Genomic DNA, 22,853 nt, shown 5'->3' on the forward strand with positions numbered 1-22,853 from the left:
TTTTTACCTATATGATAAATCTAGGGCTACTGATGTGACAGAATATCAGTTTTTTTAAAAAAAATTTGTTCACCAGATGTGGGTGTCACTGGCTAGGCCAGTATTTAATGCCCAGGCCTAATTAGCCTGAAGAAGATTATGTTGAGCTGTTGTCTTGAACCACTGCAATCCTTCAGGTGTAAGTATGCCCACAGTGCTTTTAGCATCAATGAAAGACAAAAAGGGAAATCTTCAGAGGGTGACACTGATGGAGGTACTGAATGAGAATTAATAACTTAAATGTGAATGTAGAGGTGTAGTTAGAAAGTTTGCAGATGTCACGAAAATTGGTGGTATTGTTGATAGTGAGGAGAACGATCTTAGGCTACAGTCTAATTTTGTTCAGCGGGTAAATTGGACAGAGCAATGGCAGATGGAATTTAATCCAGATTAGTGAGACATGATGCATTTTGGGAGGTCTAATAAGGGACCTCTAATATATACAATGAATGATGGGTCCATAGGGAGTCTTGTTAAAACTTTATAAAACATTGAGTAGGCCACAGATGGAATAATGTAATTCTGGTCACCACACTATAAAGGACTTGATTGTAGTGGAAGGGATGAAAGGATGTTGCCTGTGATGAGAAGTCTCCATGATGAGGAGACACTGAATAAGCTGGGTTTGTTTTCCTTTGAGCACAGGAGGCTGAGGGGACGATCTGGTGGAGGTATACAGAATTATGAGTGGCATACACAGTAGATCATAGGAATCTCTTCCACATGGCAGGCTTGTCTAAGACCAGAGGACATAGGTTTAGAGGAGATTGGAGAAAGAACTTTTTCATGCAGAGGGTGGCAAAAATATGGAATGTGCTACCAGAGAAACTGTTGGAGGCAAATACTCTCACAACATTTTAAGAAGCATCCAGATGAGTACTTAAAACGCCAGTAAATAGTAAACTATGGGATTAGTGTCGTTTGATGTTTGTTGGTCAACATAGATGTGGTGGGCTGAAGGGCCTGTTTGCATGATGCGTGACTCTGTGACTTTATATATCCAAGAATGTTAAAGAAAATCATGCGGGAAATAGCAGAGTGACTCTGATCTAACCGCAACTTTTAAAACATTCCTGGATATGGAAGTTATGTTAGAAGTCTGGCGGATTGCCAATTCCCCTAATGTGGCATGATATGAGTGCTGTCCAAGAAAGGTACAGTTTTGCTAAAGACAGCCAACATTAATATGTAAAAAGTGTGTCATGCCTGACAAATTTATAAAGTACTTTGAGGAAAAAATGGTGTGTATTGATATAGGAAATGCTCTGCTTGTTGTGCGTAAGATTTTCAAAATTTGTTTATAATAAGCTAGGTAAAAGAGTCGTGAATAAAGTTAAACACATGTATTAAAGGAAGTGAGTAAAGGCACAAGAACTTGTTTAAAAGTTAAAAATCCAAGTAATGTGTACTGAATATTTATGAGAGAATACTGTTCCACGGGGATCAGTGTTACTACCATTGGTTTTCTCAATGTGTGTAATCTGGTTTTGATTATGGGATATGCAGTATAATCTGCCCTGTACAATTTTGTGGATAAAATATTGACCAGAGATTTGTACAGAACACAGCAACATCTGTACCTGAACCGTTGATATCTGCTCCTACACAACAGAGTTGTCAACCAACAGTATTAATTGTAAAATCCACCCTTTTATGATAACTAATTTATATTTGAACCTGGTAGTAATTCAATATTTCCAGGTTTCAAGCTTTAAATTTCAATGAAATTTAAAACCTGGAACTGTTTATGTGGTATGAAATGACATAAAGCTTCAATATAATAAGATTGTCTGTTTGTATGAAAGTTTAAAAGAGTTCAGAACTTTCCAGCTATCCCAGTTGTTAATTTGTGATTCATTCAATCTAGCAAATGAGGAATAAACTCAGTAATTTTGTACAGTTTCCTGATATTGAAATAATTAAGGTTGTTGTTGAGAATGATAGACCCAGCAAACTTTTCATCTCAAAATGTTGATAAACAACAGCTATTCTCTAATTATCCTCAGGACTGTAACAACAATTTTCCCATAACAAATAGCTACACAATACACTTAAAGGGCCAGGTCACAGCTGTGCTCCCCAGATTAGGGTTTGGATTACAAGTGAGCAGTGCAACAGGAGGTATAGAGTATGGTGACAATGTTTTGTTTGAAGTATCAAACGTGCCTCAGCCCAACTTGTTCTTGAAACAATTGTTTTATGTTTATTGGATATGTTGCCAAAAAGATTCATACAATAGCTATAAATCCTTTTCAGATTAGTTGTTTGGACATTACATAAAATCAATACAATATCCCATTTTGCAGTTGAGGATTTATGCCCTGAGGTGCCTCATTCTAAATGCAAAACTGGAACATTTACCAAATATGACAAAAAAAGATATACATTTCAAATCAAGTATACACACCCCAAGGGCTCCTATAAGTTAACAGCCCTCTATAAATCATGGCAATAAAAACTTAGTAATCTTTTCCCACTCTTTGACAGCAGCTGCCCCAAGGTTTAGTGTGTTCCTCAGCATATAGTCAAAAGAAATATGCCAGTCTGCAAAAATTCATTCAAAAACAGTTCTTTACACTACAAAAACAATAGTTTTGGTAGACCAAAGAATTTCTTTCACGGAGTTCATGGTCTTCCAGGAGCAGATGATGTTCGCCTCAATATGTGTCCCAGGAAACAGACTATAGAGCCCAGACTTTGTGTTACAGAGCTGTTCAAGACACAGCTCAAGAAAAAAAATCACTGCATCTCTATCCAGACCTTATTTACAAAGACGCAGTCAAGAAGGAGATGTGTGGCATTCTCTTCACCGCAGCCACCTTGAGGGCAGCACATGGTGTCGTCAAAAGTACTGATGTTCATGAACAACCTCATGGGGACTGTCCTCACCACCAGGAGACAGTGAGGTCTGCAGATGCTGGAGATCAGAGTTGAGAGTGTGTTCCTGGAAAAGCACAGCAGGTCAAGCAACATCTGAGGAGCAGGAAAATCAACGTTTCGGGCCAGAGCCCTTCACCACCAGCCAAGTTATGTCTTGGTGCTCATTAGAAAATTCTGCTGATCACTTCGATGGCTTTGACAGTATGCTCAGGGAACCTTGCAACAGGATCTATTCACCCCTTTACCCCCAGGTCCTTGAAGGCGTTGCATGCTGATCACTGTCTGATGGGTATGGTCAAAGATGTACAAACTTTTCTACAAGGATTAGTTTCATGTTTGATGTTGCAAAACATGATGAAAGTTTCAGTGCTGCAGTTTAACTCAAAAACTTTTATTTTCAACCAAGGCTCATGAAAACCATCAATTCCAAGTTCCTTCACTTTACATTTTTAAAATTAGAGATGTCAATATCCCATCCTAATGAATTAACTACTCATTCCTAATATAACTTTACAACAAAAACATTTTACTTCTTAGTTCTTTTTTCAAAATGCCATCAGTTGAGAACTCCCACTAATACAACAAAGTCAGACCCAATAGCAATTTGCAAGTTAAGTTAGGCTTTAGTTAATGAATATTGGCCTGATTTTCCACTGACTAGATAGTCACTATGTCAGCATAGATAGAAGTTGGACAAAGAAATCCTGCAGAATCCCTGTCATAGCTAACTTCAAAGGAATTGCCCAGGAAATGGAATTTTCCACCAGGCAATTCTATGCTAAGATCACTTTAAAAGTCTAGATTTAAACCAGAGATTCTACATGGTTCCAATGAAATTAAGCAAAATAGATATTCAGAAATTAAGCTGTTAAATACTTAGTCTAACTACTCCGTACTTACTTTGTGCACCCCCAACTATGACTCGCCCAGACTCTGAACTGACAACCTGCTTCTACCCTCACCTCCAGGAACAAACACCATGTGCCCACCACCACCACCCCGCAACGACCCACCCAGATGCAACCCAACAGTTGCCAGCCCCACCAGACCTGATTTCTCCCACCCACCCTGACCTACCCTTACATTGCATTACTTACTTGTCACCTTACTTATTTTCTTTGCACTATACTTGCTTCCCACCTGGAAGCTTACTTTCTGGGCAATCTACCCCCTACCCATCCAGCATCCTATTTCTGGCAGTGTACCCCTGCACTCTACCCACTCCCCAAGTTGACACCTTTCCCAACTGGTAATCCTACTTTCCTGACACCTTATCCCTCCTTACCCATCTGATGCTCTACCCTTCCAACATCCTAACATTACACTTAAATTATGTACATAGGGTTTAACAACACCTGTCAAAAATTGACTGTCAGGACCTTTAAATGTCAGAATATGGCAGCTGATCGCTGTAAAAGGGGGCTTGGGTTTGTCGTTCTCTGACAGTTCTTTAGTTTTGCAAAACTATCAGAATGGATTAATGGCTCTTCATTTCTGAGGAACCCCCTGAGTGGAATCTAATTTCAGACATGAGGAGTTCCCCTTTTTCATAAAAGAGAAGGACTGGAGTAGCAATCAGCACAAGATTACCGCTCCTAGGGAGATCAGGACTAATCATTTCAGCAGGCTGAAACATGATATATCCTGAAGGTAAGATTGAACTTATCACTATATTCTCCCCATGACTGCATGGGTTTCCTCTGGGTGCTTCAGTTTCCTCCCGCTGTCCAAAGATGTGCAGGTTAGGTGAATTGCCCATCATGTTTAGGGATGTGTAGGCTAGGTGCATTAGTGAGGGGAAATGTGGAGTAATAGGGTAGGGGAATGGGTCTGGATGGGATACTCTTCGAAAGGTCAGTGTGGACTTGTTGGGCCTGTTTGTACACTGTAGGGATTCTATGATTTAGCATCCAAACGCAGATGTATGCACATATTTATAGCCATGTGCAGACATTCACACATGCACAGTTAGTCCCCAAAATTCCTTATCAATCATTCAAGGGGTCTTTTTTATTTGGCCTTTGCAAGTTGCTTCTTTATTCTTTTATTACATTGTTGATAAACTTTTGTTGAAAACTGTCTCTGATACCATATGGTTCAAACCCAATTTTAAGTGCACTGTTGTGGTTGTTCTCCATTGTGCCTGTTTCAATGGACAATCAAAACAAGAATTGGATATTCTCTCATTGTGCCAATCAACACCCATCCAACGTCACCAAAGAACAGATTAACTGGTTGTTGGGATGTCTGTTATTTGCAAGACCTTACTGTTTGCAATGTAACTGATACTTTTGACAATTATTTCAGAGTTCTCACTTCTCACTAAATTTTTCCATTACTTTTGTATACTCTTCTTCAATTACAACTGTATCTTTTAGCAGGAGTTTTAACCTTTACAGGATAGACAATTTGTGTGTGTAACTTCTTTTTCTTTGATTGTCGGCACCTGATGCCATCAATATATCTAACAATCTGAGAAATATCTACCTGAGAGAGACCAGGAGAATTGAGGATCCTGAATAACTAACTTGCTGAAGGCTCTATTTTAGTTGTTCAAGAAGCCAGCTCATCTTCTCAAGGGCCATTAGGAATGGACAATAAATGCTGTCCCAGCCAGTGATGCCCACATCGCACAAGTGAATATTAAAAAAACTCTAATCCGCTCCAACGTTTGTGTAAACAGCATGTCTCCCCACCGCTTCTCAGAAATTTGTCTTGAGGTGGAAAGGCAGATTATGAGAGATACAAACTTTTAATAAAGAGATATTGATCAGTTAAGTAAGTAGACAAAAACCTGGCATATGGTGTATAATGTGGGAAAATGTGAAGTTGTTCATTTTGGAAGAGAGAACAAGTATAATTTAAATGAACAAAAACTTCAGAAAATTGCAACACAAAGGGACTTGGGGTTACTTGTGCATGAAGTACAGAAAGTTAGTACACAGGTGCAGCAGGTAATCAGAAAGGCTAATGGAAAATTGGCCCTTATTTCAAGAGGGTTGGAGTATAAGAGTAGAGAAGTCTTACTGTAACTGTACAAAGTTAAAAATCACACAACACCAGGTTATAATCTAACAGGTTTACTTGGAGGCACTCTCTTTCAGAGGGCCGTTCCTGTTGGACTATAACCTGGTGTTGTGTGATTTTTAACTTTATCCACTCCAGTCCAACACTGGCACCTCCAAGTCATGTAACTGTACAAGATGCAGTGACACCACATCTGAAGCCCTGTGAACAAGAAAGGTGTTATTTCACTGGAGGTAATTCAGTGGAGGTTCACTAAGATAATCCCTAGTTTTGAGGGATTGTTTTATAAGCAAAGGCTGAACAGGTTGGGATGTTACTCCCTGGAATTTACAAGAATGAGATTTGATCTTATTGAAACATATAAAATTCTTAAGTGGCTCGACTTGGTAAATGCTGAGAGGATGTTTTCCCTCTTGGGAGAGTCTTGGGCGTAGTCTCAGATTAAAGGTGTGCCGATTTAAGACTAAGATGAGGAGGAGTTTCTTTGCTCAAAGTTTCTTGCCACACAGAGCTGTGGGAATAGAGCCCCTATGTATTTTTAAGGTTTGAAATAGATAGATGGATTTTTGACCAACAGGGGAATCAATGATTACAGGAAAACATAGGAAATTGGATATGAGGAATGTTGGATTAGCCACGATCCTATTGAATGGTGGAGCAGGCTGTGGGGCCAAATAGTTAATTTCCTTCCATGAAGGACATTGGTGAACCTTGTGCACATTTTTCTTAATTTAAACTTTTTGTTTGAAATCAACTTGTTCAGAGATGTTGTTACACACCTCTGCAGCAGGTGGGACTTGAACCCAAGCATTCGGGCCAAAAGGTAGGGACACTACCAGTACACCACAAAATGGCCCTCTACTATGAGGCCATTGACTGGTTTGAGCTTGTTGCTATTGGTGATTATACATTGTTTTGCTTGAATCAAATCACATTTTGTAGTGTGCAACATAAACGGAGCTTGCTCATATAGTCATACAGAATGGAAACAGCCCCTTCAGTACAACTAGTCCACGTTGACCACATTCCCAAGCTAACTTAGTCCCATTTTCCTGCTTTTGGCTCATATCCATCTAAATATTTACTGTTCATATACTGATCCAAATATCTTTTAAATGTTGTAACTGTACCTGCATCTACCACTTCCTCAATTCGCCCAAAGATTTGGTGCAACAAGCTACCAGAGAAACCTTGTTCACTTATTTCAAACTACTAATGAAATGTCTAGATTAGAGTCGTGCTGGAAAAGCACAGCAGGTCAGGCAGCATCCGAGGAGCAGGAATGTACTAATGAAATGTCCCTTCCCCTCAAGTAAATGGCACTTAATTCTAAGTGGCTACATGCCTTTAACCTTTCTGTGCAGCATCCACCCCAATCTTTAGTGGCAGCCTTAATCCAAGTCTTAAGTACCACAGTCAATGTATTTTAATGAGATTGATGTGCGAGCTGCAAAATCTAACAAGGGCAACCTATCATTCTACCAATGTGTGTCTTAACTTCCTACAATGGGACGTTTCTGCATTACTGAATTAGGCATTAGTAGACAGACCACGTTTTCTAATCATATTTTTATTTAAATGTGCCTTCAAGGCACAGCTGCAAAACCTAGCCAGTTATAAAACTGTTCTCCTTGGAAAGCTTTTAGCCTCTTTCACTCTGGAGCACTACTCAAAGAAGTAGAACATTACACCCTTTTTAATTTTTGTGTTTTCGAACAACTCTTTGGATCGGTGCCTAGAATGTAGTGGATTCTTACAAAACTGACTACTTACTGCAACTCAACCAAAGGTTTTTTTTCTATAAATAAACTTTACATCAACCGTAATATAATATTAACACTTACTTTGCCAAAATCTCTCATTTAACCCTATTGTCTTTTGTTTAAATGTCTTCAAGGCTTTGCCTTCCATATCTCTGTAACATTGTCTGGTCATATAATCACCCCTCCCTCGATCGCTCCATTTCTGTCTTCAGCATCTTGTGCGTCTTGGCTCTTTATTTGCTGCACAATTAAGGTCCAACTACCAAAGCACCATACTTTGAAATTTCTTCTCCAGTATCTTCAATATTTATTTTATATAAATGCAAGCAATTGTTCTAAAGATATCTGTATAAAATGTTACTGTGCTAAAGACTTTATCATCAAAATGTTCTACTCAAGGCACATATGTGCATCCATAATAATTACTTCCAAGTTTTAAAACTTGCTTTCTGTGAACTTTAGTATTGTTTAGCAATATGGTCTCTGAAAAGGAACAAAAAAGAAACATGTTATGAGTTTTACTTGAAAATTTGGCAGTGGGTAACATATTTTCAATACATGCTGTACAGCCAAAATAAATTGAAATGGGTTTTATTGGCGGCTGTGCAAAGCAACAAATTGAATAAGCCGTCAGTTCTGACTTTTACCGTCATTACTAAATGCAGTTGCATTATCTGGCAAAGTATTTTGCAATCTGCTTAACCCATCCAATCTCCATTGGCATTTTGTGAAGTGGTTTCATTATTCATTCATTGTGAAGTAGCAAAACTTTCTTCTTGTTAGATGAAGCTTTATTTGTCTTCTTTGAGTTTGACTTGAATTCCAGAATCTCAGATTTGTAGTGTCCAGAAGGGGACCTTTCGGTCCACTGAGCCTGCACTGGTTCTATTACCTAGTGCCGATCGCCTACCTCTTCTCCCTTATATCTGCACACCATAGCTATCAAATAATTATCAATGCCTCTTGAACGCCTCATTTGAACCTGCCTCCACCACATTTCCAGTGCATTCCATACCTTAATTATACTGTGTGCAAAAAGTGACCCTTGCTTCGCTTGCACATCACTTCATTTGCACTCTCTTCAATGTATTAATATCTTTCCTAAACATGGTGCGGGTGAGATTTTTATATCATGACTGATCTAAATGTTAACTTCATTTGCCTTTGTTTCCTATCCCTTAACGGCTAACAAAAGAAAATCTAATAATATAAGTGTTAAAAGCTCCAATTATATTTTGGAAGACAGAGTTCCAGATTCAGTCATTCTACCAATATGTGTCTTAACTTCCTGTATGGAAGTGATTCCTGATTTTACTGACTTAGCTCTAATTCTGTAACTATGACTCCAAGTATATGATACCTGAGTAGAGGAAGTAGTTTCTCTGTATCTGTCCCATCAAATCCTTTTTTTTCAAAATTCCTTAATTAGATCGTCCCTCCATCTTCGACACACAATATCCCTTTTACTACTTCCTATTCCATTGGATCTCTTCCACAGAACAAATCATCAAGTATACAGAAACAAAGGCAACACGGCAAATTGTAAAAAGGTATAGGAGCATCCCATTGCTTGATGTCACTGGGAAGGTCTTCACTATGTTCATGCTTAAAAGATTCTACCTATTGGCAGACTGACTATTTCCACTAATTTCTGTGCTGGCAGATGAACGTGACCTCCATCTCAGTTGAGAAGTGTTGAGAACCGGGATATACCTCGTTACCCTACTTTGGGCATCAGGTAGCTTAGTTGGCTGGACAGATGGTTTGCAATGCAGAATAATGACAAAAGTATGAGTTTGATTCCCAGCCTACTTGAGACTACCATGGAGGACTCTCGCCTGAGACATGGTGGCTCTCAGTTTAAGCCACCACCAGTCATCTCTCTGTAACAAGAGAGCAGCTCTATAGTCTGATAAGATGATGGCAACTTCATCTTTTCCTTTTACTTTATAGATCTCACTAAAGCATTAACTGTCCACCAAAGGTTATCAGTCTCATCTATTCCTTTCTTGACAATATGTATTGCACTGTGTAGTCTGAGGGTTCCACCTCTGCCAGTTTGAGTGAAGAATAATGTGAGACAGGACTGTGTTGTAGTTCCAATTTTGTCTGGTATTTTCTTTACTTTCCTTACAGATATGGATATTTAACTGCATACCATAAGACCATAGATATAACAGCAGAATTAGGCCGTTCAGCCCATCAAGTCTGCTCTATCATTCAATTGTGGTTGATATGTTTTTCAACCTCATTCTCCTGCTTTCTTCCTGTAACCTTTGGTCCCCTTACTAATCAAGAATTTGCCTTAAAGACAGTCAATGACTTGGCCTCCATAGCCCTCTGTAGCCTCAGGCTGAAGAAATTCCTTCTCATCTCAGTTTTAAAGGATTGTCCCTTCACTCCAAGGCTTTGCCCTTGGGTCCTAGTGTCTCCTACTAGTGGAACCATCCTCTCCACATTCACTCTATCCAGACCTCTGAGTATTCTGTAAGTTTCAATCAGGTCCCCTCCTCATCCTTCTAAATCGGATCGAGGACTGACCCAGAATCGTCAACCTCTCCTCACATGACAAGCCCTTCATCCCCAGGATCATTCTTGTAAACCTTTTCTGGACCACCTCCAATGCCAGAACATCCTTCCTTAGATATAGAGCCCAAAACTGCTCACAATATTCCGAATGCCAGAGCCTTATACAGCCTCAGCAGTACATCCCTGCTGTTGCATTCTAGCCCTTTTGAAGTGAATGCTAACATTGCATTTGCCTTCCTAACTGCTAATTAAACCTGCAAATTAACCATAAGAGAATCTTGAACTCAGACTCCCAAGTCCCTTTGTGCTTCAGGTCAGACAGTAAGCTACAATCTGTCCAGAATGAGAGCAAGAACAAAAATGCAAGGTTTCTTGAAACAGGTCCTCTGATCTAAATTGATGATGCTTCACTGTTCACACACATTCAGCTACAGAGACTAGTAGGTTGTCTCTCCCATGTCTGTAGCTTGTTCTCCCTTACTATACGAACAAAGAATTGTACGGCAAAAGGACTGCATCTACATGATGCCTTTTGAAACAGAAAACCTTTTGCCTCTACATGGTCTATATCCCTCTATTGCCTGCCTATTCATGTATCTGTCATGATAACTCTTAAATGTTGCTATTGTATCCACCTCCTCAACATTCTGTGGTAGCGCATTCCAGGCACTTACCACCCATCCCCCCCTCCCTAGTACAAACTTGCCTTTCACATCTCCTTAAACTTATCCCCTTTCACCTTAATTCTATGTCCCTTAGTAGTTGGTCTCTACCCTGGGAAAGACTCTGACTATTCATTTTATCCATGTTTCTCCAAATTTTGTACAGTTCTAACAGGTCTCTCTCTCTCTGTCTCACAGTAAATAACACCTTCCTGGCAGTAGTTAGCAAGTTGTTTCCTTGGGTCCACAGTGATAGGTGATCTGCCTCAATGGAGAACCCAAATATGTATACAGCAAGCAGTTGCTACTTTGACCAACTCATAAAGTATTCTTAGAACAACATGGTGTTGACTCTCAGGACCAAGATGCTGGTTTACAAGATCTGTGTTCTCAACACCTTGTCATATAGTTGCGAAGTGTGATGAAGCTTTCAAAAAAGGAAACCCAACAACTTTCTTCTTCACTATTTTTGGCTCTTATGGAAGGATAAAATTAGAAATGTAACAGACCTTTCAAAGGCAAAGCTCTTAAGTATGTTGGTACTCATCAAGCAGAGGGAACTTCTCTGGATTGGTCATGTTTTCAGGATAAAGAGAGCTGCATGTCTAAGAAAATCAGATGACCAGAGACAGGCAAGGCTAGAACTTCCAATGCTGCTTGCAAGTATGACATGAAGGTGCTAAATATTGATTCTCTATATAGCTGAGAGACAGTAGATGATGGCAGAGGAAACAGGTAACATCCCCTATGGACCAGCATGCACCATCATGACAATCAGTCACTATAGCAGTCTGGGAAAAGGCACCAGTTCTGAATACAACAAAGCCACAATGACACTTAATAACTACTTCATGTGCGGCAATTGTTGGAGGGACTGCCTCTCACAGAAAGCTACCTGGATCAGCGGATATGAATTCAAGGATTCCAATAATAAATAATATAGTAAAACTAACCAAGGTACTTTGCAAGTATTAGGAGAAAGTGAGGACTGCAGATGCTGGAGAGTCAGAATTGATAAAGCATGGTGCTAGAAAAAGTACAGCAGGTCAGGCAGCATCCTGAAGAAAGGTCCTCCTGAAACATTGACTCCCTTGGACCTCGGATGCTGCCTGACCAGCTGTGCTTATTCCAGTGCCACACTTTATCAAATTTGCAAGTATTTTCAAGCAAGGTTTGACATCAAGCCACATTAGAAGTTTATTAGTGTGGATGAAAGAAGCAGGCTTTCGAGAACAAAGTGAGACCAAAAGAGCTAGAGAGCTGTAGTGAGCAGGTTCCAGAGCTTTGGAAAAGGCATTTGAGGATACAGCCACTAATGGTTGAGTGTTTAAAGTCAAAAGGCTAGAATTAGTGAAGCACAGAGATTGGTTAAAGGAGATGACAGAGACAGGAAAAGGATGAGGCTATGGAGAGATTTGAAACTAAGTTAAAAGTTTAAAATCGTTGTGTTTCTAAGCCATGAGCTTGAACAATAAATTGTTAAGTAGAAAGGACATGGGTGAATGAAACTTCATACAATTTAAGACATGGGCAGTTTTGAATGACCTCGACTTTATGAAAAGTAGAACTAATGACTTCAGCTTAGTGAACCTTGAATAGTCAAGTCTACAAGTAATAAATACACAAATAACAGTTTCAGAAGCAGATAATGTAGAGCAAAAGGGAAGTTTTTTTATTCATTCATGGGATGAGGGTGTTATCCATTCCTAATTGTCCAGAAGACAGTAAAGAGTCAACCCCATTGCTGTGGGTCTGGATTCACGGTAGGCCAGACCAGGTAAGGATAGCAGATTCCTTCCCTAAAGGACATTTAGTGAACCAGGTAGGTTTTTTCCAACAATTGGCTCTGGATTCATGGTCATCATTAGATTCTTAATTTCAGATTTTCATTGTATTCAAATTCCACGGTGGGATTTGAACTCAGGTATCTAAAACATTACCTGGATCTCTGAACTAACAATCCGGCAATAATACCACTAGGACATCACCTCCCCTAAGTTGAGTGATTTTATAGTGACAGAAATTGTCGGTGTGTGGTTATGTGGCTAAAAGCTCACCTTGGGCTCAAAGTAATACCAGGGTTCCGAAATCAGTGCAAGAGTAGACCATGCAACCTCAAGCCCATTTTTTACAATCTGACTTTACCAATAACCCAACATACTCTGATGTTACCTGATCGTCTGTAGAATCGGATCTTATCGAAGAGTGTATAAAGTCTGGTCATACTAACTAGCGCGCACAAAGCTATTACATAAATTGATATAATTTTCATTCAATTTATCCCTCTTATTCTGTCTCCTAGGTTTGTGTGATTCAATTCTATAAACATAGTCAAGTCTACAAGTAATAAAGACACAAATGACAGTTATAAGTTTTATTTTTGAGTTCCACTGCCCCAGCAAAAGTTTCTGGTTTTGATTTCCAATCCAATCAGTACAACCATTAGGTTTACTTTTATTTAATTGCAAAAATATACTTTATTCTTAAAAAATACCTTTATCTACATCCACAGGTATGAAAGTAGTTCTGCACAGTCTTTGCAAATTAAGAGAAACAAATATTGGAATTTAATAATTCCCTACATTTGCAAAACCAAAGGCATTTCTGACTCATTCAGGACATTATTTACATACGTTGAGGCAAGGAGAGGATATTATAACTGAATAGACCCTTATAATACTTTGGTAGAAGAACCTTGGACAGTGGTCTTTTCCCATGTGCCTTGGCAGCAGCTGCCCCAAGCTTTATTGCGTCCCTCAGCAAATAGTCCTGGACCTTGGAAAGTGCCAGTTTACAACATTCAGTCAAGCTCTTACACTGGAAGACCATAGGGTTTTGGGCAGACCAAAGAGCGTCTTTCACAGAGTTAATGGTGCTCTAGCTGCAGTTGATGTTTATCTTACTTTGTGTCCCAAGCAAATGCCCGTAGAGCACGGAGTCCTGCATCACAGAGCTGATTGGGACAAAAACCGCTGCATCTCTCTCCAGACCTTCTTTCCAAAGGCACATTCCAGAAGGAAATGTTTTACTGTTGTTGATTTGGGAGTACATATGTGTCTTTGGGATTTGTCAGAGTTTCATAACCAAGTGTAGTACAAATTTACTTCTGTTAATTCGAGTCATGTGTTTTATTACAGAGAAATTAAATGAACCAGTAACACAAATTAAGTGATTTGAATCAAACAGCATAAGTAGAATTTCTTTTAACAACGAATTTGAATTAAGCAATGTTTGATTCAATGCGCAAGCTGCACAGCTACCCTTATACATTTGAAAGAATGCACACAAACATAGTATTCACTTCTATTCTCATCAACCCTTGTTGTGCTTGTATTTGTGATCTCTGAGTAATTGCAGTGATTTGTTATCTTCAAGTTGCCAGGCCTTGCTTGAATATCAGTTATCGTATTTATATCTCTCTTTTAAAGTTCATGAGTAATAGTTAATTTGAATATTCACATCCTTATACCTCCTGTTTGCAAGAGATATAATGCACATTCAGGGTGTGTAACTTGTAAGATAAATAGTTATCACATCAATACAGTCAGGATCACCCTCCTCCAAGAATAAAAAAAACAGGAAAGTGAGAGGGCAGAGACTGTTAAAGCAACGGTAAGCCCTGTAACGAAACCAAAGAGAGAATGAGATATAGGGTAATCTCTTCATTAACCCTTTTCTGTTTCCCCCACAGACTGAGATAAATGAAAGGCTCCAGAAACAGGAAGAAGCCTACACTGTGAGAATCAACAAACTTATCCAGCACTGAGACATGTGGCAGGAGGCTCTGTCTCCAAACACTGTAGACATCCGGATATGCTGCTTGTGAGCTAATTATGTTTCAAAGTATGTAATAGCAAGGGGAGATATGAAAAGTCTTCATTTTGTTCACCAAAAGATATTTGGCATATTGTTTGGGGAGGATTTGGAGCCATGCATCATGTTTGTTATGTCTGTGTTCTGTAATGTGGCTTTGCATGGTGTATGTAAACAAGCTGTGGCTTATCTTTGAACGTGGTGCCTATTAAGACTACTTCTGGTGAAACAGTTTACCATGTTAAACACAGATATAAATACAAGTTCTTGTTTTGTTCATAGAAGTTAATGTGTTTTATTCAAATCCCTGCCAATAGTTCAGCAGCACATCCTGGAAATAGTTACTGTTTTTTCATCCCTGAACAAGTCTGACTATCTCCAGTGAAAGGACAAGATGCCTACTCCTTGGAACCTGGAATTGTTTCTTTAATAGTGCTGCTCAAATGTAAAACAAAGGCTTAGATTAGGTAACGGTGTAGAGGAAAGATTGAATGCAAAGCATATGGGAAGGGGGAGCTGGGAACAGGATACTGTCAGACTCAAAAATATCTGGGTGGAAATCAACTTTAAAAATTCATTCATAGGATGTAGGTGCCACTATAATTTATTGCCTATCCCAACTAATAAAATTGAATAGCTGCTTGGTTGGAGTCAACCATTTGATGAGACTATGTGAGGATGAGAGAACTTGTGTAAAGAACAATGGAGCAACTCATGTTCTTGTGATCACTTTTATTCATAGCAGTTTCTCTTAAAGAAACGAATTTAAATTCCCATACTGCCATTGTCGATTTGCATCACTTGGACTTTTGTCCAAGCCTCTGTATTACTATCACAGTAACATAACCACCATAGCATTGCCATAGAAACATAGAGTCCTGCAGCACAGTCCTTCAGCCCAAACTGGTCCATGCCTACCAAAATGTCCATACATGCTAACTCTATTTCCCTGCATTTGGAAATATCCTTCTCAACCTTTCCTATCCATGTATTTGTCTCACTTTCTCATAAGGAATGAGCTGTCAGTGGAAGTGGTAGGGCCAGATACATTACATTTAAAAGGCATTTGGACAAATATGATTTGGAGATGCCGGTGTTGGACTGCGGTGTCCAAAGTTAAAAATCACACAACACCAGGTTATAGTCCAACAGGTTTAATTGGAAGCACTAGTTTTCAGAGCGCTGCTCCTTCATCAGGTGGTTGTGAAGGAGCAGCGCTCCAAAAGCTAGTGCTTCCAATCAAAGCTGTTGGACTATAGCCTGGTGTTGTGTGAATTTTTAACTTTGTACACCCCAGTCCAACAACGGCATCTCCAAATCCTATTTGTCCAAATGCCTTTTAAATGTAATGTATCTGGCCCTACCACTTCCACTGACAGCTCATTCCTTAGGAGAAAGTGAGAACTGCAGATGCTGGAGATCAGAGTCAAAAAGTGTGGTGCTGGAAATGCACAGCCTGTCAGGCAGCATCTGAGGACCAGGAGAGTCGACGTTTCGAACATAAGCTCTTCATTCCATATGCGTAGCATCCTCTGTGTAAAAAGGTTGCCTGTCAGGTTCCCTTTTAATCTTCACCTCTAATGTCCTCAAGTCCTTGATTCCCCAATCCTGGGAAAAAGACTGAGTGCATTCAACTTATCTATGCCTCTTATGATCTGATACACTTCTACAAGATCCCCCCTCAGTCTCCTACCCTCTAAAGAAAAAGGTCCTAGCTTGCACAATGTCTCCCTATAACTCAGACTGTTGAGCCCCTGGTAACATTCTTGTAAATTTCTTCTGCGCTCTTTCCAGTTTATTAAGGTGACCAAAACTGAGCACAATGCTCTAAGTGAGGCCTCACCAATATCCCGTATAACTGCAACATAGCTTCCCAACGTCTATACTCAGTGCCCTGACTGATGAAGCCCAGTGTGCTAAAAGCCTTCTTTACTGCCTGTCTACCTGTGTCTCCACTTTCAGAAAACTGTGCATCTGAACTCCAAGGTCCCTCTGTTCCACTACACTCTTTAAGGCCCTACCATTCATCATGAAACTCCTACCTTGATTTGAGTTTCCAAAATGCAAGACATCACACTTACCAATATTACTCCATTTGCCATTTCTTAGCCCACTTCTACGGCTGATCAAGATCCTGCTATAATTTCTGATAACCTGCCTCATTGTCCATGATACTGTCTATTTTAGTGTCATCTGCAACTTACTCATCCAAAACATTGATATAGATAACAAACAGCAAAGGGTCCAGCACTGACCCCTGAGATACATTACTAGTCACAGGTGTCCAGTCCAACAAATACCCCTCGACTATTACCCTTTACTACCTACCATCTAATTTGCCAGCTCCCCCTGGATTCTATCTGATCTAACTTTCCAGAGCAGCCTACCATGTGGAACCTTATCAAAGGCGTAATTGAAATCCATATAGACTACGTCTACTGCCTTGCCCTCATCAACCTTCCTGGTCACTACATCGAAGAACTCTAACAAGTTTATGAGGCATGATCTCCCATGCACAAAGCCATGCTGATTACTTCTAATCAAACTGTGTCTTTCCAAATGCATTTTATCTTATCCCTCAGAATCTTCTCAAGTAACTTACCGACTACAGATTTTAAGCTTACTAGTCAATAGATCCGAGGTTTTTCTTTGCAGCCCTTTTTGAATAAGGGCACAACATTTGCTACCCTCTAGCCTTCCAGGATCTCACCCGCAGCTAATGATGGTGCAAAAATATCAGCCAGGGGCCTTGCAATTTCTTCTTCAGCTTCTTGCAGGGTTCATGGATATATCTGGATAGGACCAGGAGATTTATCCACCTCCATACATTCTAATACATCCAACACCTCCTCCAGTGTGATGTAGACCACCCCCAAGATATCACTACTAACTTTCCCCACAGTAAACAGAGGAGAAATATTAATTGAAGACCTCACTCATCTCTTGTGGTTCCACAAATAAATGTTCACTTTGGTCTGTGAGGAGTCCTATTCTCTCTCTAGTTATTATTTTTCCTTTAATATACTTAAAGGACCTCTTTGCATTCACCCTAATCTTCTCAGTCAAAGTTATCTCCTGCCCTCTTTTCACCCTCCTGATTTCCTTCTTCAGTAATCTCCTGTATCCCCTCCATTCCTCCAGGGATTCCCTTGATCCCAGCTGCCTGTACCTGAGCCATGCCTTCTTTATTCTGGTCAAAGCATCAATATCTTTTGTCATCCAGGTTTCCTTATTCCTGCCAACCTTGCCCTTCACCCTCCCAGGAACATAGATCTTGAACTCACATTTACTAGATGTCCCTTTGCCTGCAAACAAACCACTCCAATCAACCCCTGCACGTCCTGTCTAATTCCATCAAACTTCGCCTTGCCCCAATTTAGGACTTGAACCTGTGGACCAGTTTTGTCCCTCTCCATAACTATTCCTCCCCCATTGTCACTTCAGTCATCTGTCCTGCCCTATTCCCATGGGATGGAGATAACATGGGAAGTTTTGTACATTCCCAAGTAGGACCCTCTATATACTGCTTGAAGAAACTTTCCTGAACACTTTTAACAAATTCCACCCCATCTAAACCTTTAATCCTGTCGCAGTTCCAGTCTATGTTAGGAAATTTAAAATCCCCTGCTATGACAAATTGCTCCTGCAAGTCTCTCCAATCTCCCTGCATATTTATCTTCTAATTCCCATTGAATATTTGGGGGTCTATAGTACAGCTCCAATTACATCACCATCCCTTTCTTATTTCTTAGCTCCACTCACAAAGCTTCACTGGATGATCCTTCAGTTATTTCATCTCTGATTACTATTGTGATACTTGCCATTATCAAAAATGCAACTCCCCCTCCCCACTTTCCATCAACTCTGTCCCACCTAATGCACCTGTATCCTAGCACATTAAGCTGCCAGTCCTGACCCTCCCTTAGCCGTGTTTCTGTAATGGCTATAATATCCCAGTCCCACGTATCTATCCACACTAAGTTCATCAGCCTTACCTGTCAGCCCTCTCCATTGAAATAAATGCAATTTAACTCAACAGGCATTCCTCACTCTCTGTCTTGGTCCAGCCTGACCTGTCTCTTCAATTTACTATTTCTGATTACTGTATCTCCTTCTAGCCTCAGACTTGCTTCCCTGGTGTGGAGGATCCCACCCCCTTGCCAATCTAGTTTAAACCCTCCCTTGTAGCACTAACAAACCTGACCACCAAGATATTGCCATTTGAATGTTGACAGCAAGGGTGGCTAAATATGTGAGTAATTCTTGAAATACAGATCTGTTGACATTCACTGAAACTATAGGTGAGATTTTCCATCATGACCTGGGTCTGTGGCATTCGCAGAGGCTATAGGGACCCAGAACATAGCTGGCTAGTTTTCGAGCACCCAATTCATGGGGGCAAAGTAAATCTCTCTGCCACCACTAGTGACGTGAAACCTGTTCCAATTTGAAGTAACTTACAAATATTAGGTTTTTCTGCATGGGTTTCAGTACTTAGTTGGAATTGTTTTTCCAAAAAAAAGCTGACATTTTGCATTTAATTGTGGGTTTCAGCTGATGCAAGGTGAATTTCTCCACTTCTGCACCCCCAGCTCAGACCCTTGCCCAGTTGGATAATACAGTGGAAATCACACGCACCTTGTGCCTTTGTTTGTCATTGTCCTTATGATTTGCTGATATGCAAATCCATATTGGAACACTCAAACAAAATATTAACTAATCATTCAAATCAAGGTTACTTTACAATCTCGGAAACCACAAGTGGTGTTCTTTTACATCTTCAAAGTTACTCCATTGAAGGCATTTAATTTTACAAGTTTACTGCATTGAACATGAATTCTGTAAAATACTTATTCTAATTTGTAAAGCTAAAATTTAATTCAATAAACTTCTTTTTAAATCAAGTTTTACTTAAATTAAAATTCATCTTTTGGAAGTTCCCAGACACGCGATTCACTTTAAATTTCACATGCGCTAGATAGCTGGCTTGAATTCTTTCTAGCCGATATCCTATAATGTATGTTAGCATGCTGTTGCAACTGATGCCTTGTACTATCCACAATAAATTGTGTTAGAAATGAGAGATCACGTATACTTGTGTAGCACCTTATAAGATAGTTCCAGATGAGGTCCAGAAGTATCATCAGACACTGAGCTGTGGTCAGAGATAAAGTATTTTAAAAGAAAGAGTAAGGTAGAAATGCAGAGTGATGTAAAAGTACATTCCTGTTTTAGGTGTAAAGAGTATTTGACAGTGTCAGAAGGCGATTTCCAGAGCTTAGGCCCTATAGCCACCAATGTGGAATGTTTTGTGACTGGAAGTGTGGATTTACAAGAGGCCAGAATTGGAGGAGTGTAGATATCTCAGAGATGCAGGTGTTGTAAGGATGGAAAAAGTTACAAAGACATGGGAAAGCAAAACCATAGAGGGATTTGAACATGTATATGAAAACTTTAAATACAGATTAGCTAATTAATTAGTAATGAACAAGATTTACTGCAAGTTAGGATATAGCAGCACAGTTCCAGATGAAACAACCTTCACAGAGGGTGGAAGAGTGGCTTAGTTTGATGAATGGACAAACACCACAGCTTTTGTTCTCTCTACAGCATGCATGATTTAGTCTTCTATTTCACTCACTAAATATTCCATCAACAGTGGGGTCAGATACATTGCCCTAAGTGTGCCAGGAATCCCTGATGTTTCCTCTCTGTCAATTGCTAAACACTGCAGGTGTATTGATCATACAGGCATAGAACATAGAACATTACAGCGAAATACAGGCCCTTTGGCACTCGATGTTGCACCGATCTGTGAAACCGATCTGAGGCCCATCTCACCTGCACTATTCCATTCTCGGCCATGTTCCTATCCAATGACCATTTAAATTCCCTTAAAGTTGACAAGTCTACTACTGTTGCAGGCACTGCGTTCCACACCTCTATTGCTCTCGAAGTAAAAACTACCTCTGACATCTGTCGTATATCTATCACTCCTCAATTTAAAAATTTGTCCCCTCATGCGAGCCATCACCATTCAAGGAAAAGGCTCTCACTGTCCACCCTATCTCACCTTCTGATTATCTTGTATGTCTCAATTAAGTCACCTCTCAACCTTTTTTTCTCTAACGAAAACAGCCTCTGAACTTCATTCATCTGTGTGTTGTTTTCCAAAATTACCTATCATTCAGAACATGACATGAAGATGCTGTAATGGTGCCATCTGCTGCTCACTTTGATGACTGAAAATTAAATCAGTTAAATAAATACAGCTCCAAAATTTACTCACAGCTGAAGCCTGCAAAACATTTGCTGTCAAGTTAGTATACTTAACCAATTTGACCATCTCAATTACTCCTCTCCTGCTATGCCTTTCATACCATCTTCTCCCATTGCCATTTCCATTCTTCCCATATTATCCCCATCCCATGTAATCCCTTTCCTTTTTCATTCCACTATTACCATTCCATCCCTTATACTTTCCAATGTTGATTTAATTGTCTGTCTCACTCTGGCCTTTCTGACCTTGGTTTCCTACACAATGCTAATTGTGGTCAATGTTGAACCATTGTCCTCTTTTTTTTATTACAGATGTAGGTGATGACTCTGTTGTTGCCATTTACACCTTCTCTAAACCCAAATTTTGGGTATTTCTTTACTAGTCCCATTACTACCTTTTGCCTACCCTTTCCTCCATTTCCTACTTAATTGTTCACCTTCCACCATAAAATTTTCCCTTTTGTTCCTTCATCTGCTACTGCCCCTACATTTGTTTAAAATCTGAAAATCTGTAATACTTTCCAGGTCTGGAGATCAGTCATCAACCTGAAACCTTAAACACACTTTCCCTTTCCACAGATGATACCATCTAAGTACAATAATATTAATTACTTTTTGGCTTTACTTCAGTTTTTCAAAATATCCATAGTATTTTTATTCTAAGTTTAAATCAAATATATTTGATTTGAATGTTGCACATCTTTTAGATAATGCAATCTTGATCTTTATACCCAATTTCTGTATTATTAATTTAACATTTTCTCCACATCAGAAAGACTTCCATTGCCCATGCTGTTTCATGGTCTAGCCACCAGGAGGCATATGGAACAATGTCAGGGAAGAGATTTGTCCCTCTCTCTCCCACAGACCAGAAAGGCATATTGTCTTAGCCCCTGGGAACAGTGATGTGGGAAGTTAGTCTAGACTGGGATTGAGACACAGATCTCCTGTATTAATTAAATTGTAGATGAGTAAAATATTGTATAACGTAAAAAATGTATTTCTTGTGTTGCACTGTTTCATAGTTAACCAGGTGCATTTCTGTCTCTGCTGTAAATCTATATAGCAAACTATATATGAGATTATGATCAAATAGTGAATGTGTGTCATTTATGAGATGCAATGATATTGGGAGCAAACGTGTGTCAGAATAAACCAGCATCTAATTCTGATACTCAGCTCCACTGTGGGGTAGTGGGAGCACTCTTTGTCATAATGTTGAGAATTCAAATTCCATTCCAGAGACCAGCAAATAGACAAGCATTGCCAGTATAGGACTGAGGGAAGTACTGTCTTTCGGATGAGGTGTTAAACTGGAGATTAGTCTACCTTCTAGGGTGGACTTAAAAGACCCCAAAGCACACCCTTCAAGAAGAGCTAGGATGCTGACTCCTGTGACCTGGAATACATTTGTCACTCAAAAACACCATTAAGCAAATTATTTGATCATTATTGTATTGCTGTTTGTGAGATCTTGCTGTGTGTAAATTGACAATCATGTTACGCCCCTCTGCCAGCAGGTTTGAAGGCAGACGTACCTATATCTATCTGCCTACCTCCGACCTGTATGAAAGTTTACCAGGCCCGCTTGACTCGAAACATTGACTCTGCTCTGTCTCCACAGATGCTGCTGGGTTTCTCCAGCAATTTCTGTTTTTGTTTTTAGTTTCCAACATCTGCCGTTCTTTGTTTTACGAGGTTTGGCATTTGGTTTGTGAGGAATCTCCTTTGTGGGTTCCCTGTGCCCACAGAGGCAACTTCCTATAAGATCACCCTTCACCTTCCTCCCACATCTCCTGTACTCTCAAATCCAGACTCTACTCATCAAATCAGGGACTGTAAGCCTGACCCCCACACCATC

The 22,853-nt window shown here is 39.8% G+C and overlaps 1 protein-coding gene across 2 annotated transcripts in view; it reads left to right on the forward strand.

Annotated features, from left to right (window-relative positions):
* Positions 1-15,748, forward strand: part of cabcoco1 (ciliary associated calcium binding coiled-coil 1) — a 126,553-nt gene extending 110,805 nt beyond the window's left edge. For both annotated transcript variants that reach the window (XM_072557930.1, XM_072557931.1), the window contains exon 8: positions 14,592-15,748. In XM_072557930.1, the coding sequence (XP_072414031.1) occupies positions 14,592-14,666 (75 nt within the window). In that variant the 3' untranslated portion in view covers positions 14,667-15,748. The remainder of the gene's footprint in view (positions 1-14,591) is intronic.
* The last annotated feature ends 7,105 nt before the right edge of the window (positions 15,749-22,853 follow it).

Source organism: Chiloscyllium punctatum, chromosome 38, assembly GCF_047496795.1.
Source record: "Chiloscyllium punctatum isolate Juve2018m chromosome 38, sChiPun1.3, whole genome shotgun sequence".
NCBI lineage: Eukaryota > Metazoa > Chordata > Chondrichthyes > Orectolobiformes > Hemiscylliidae > Chiloscyllium > Chiloscyllium punctatum.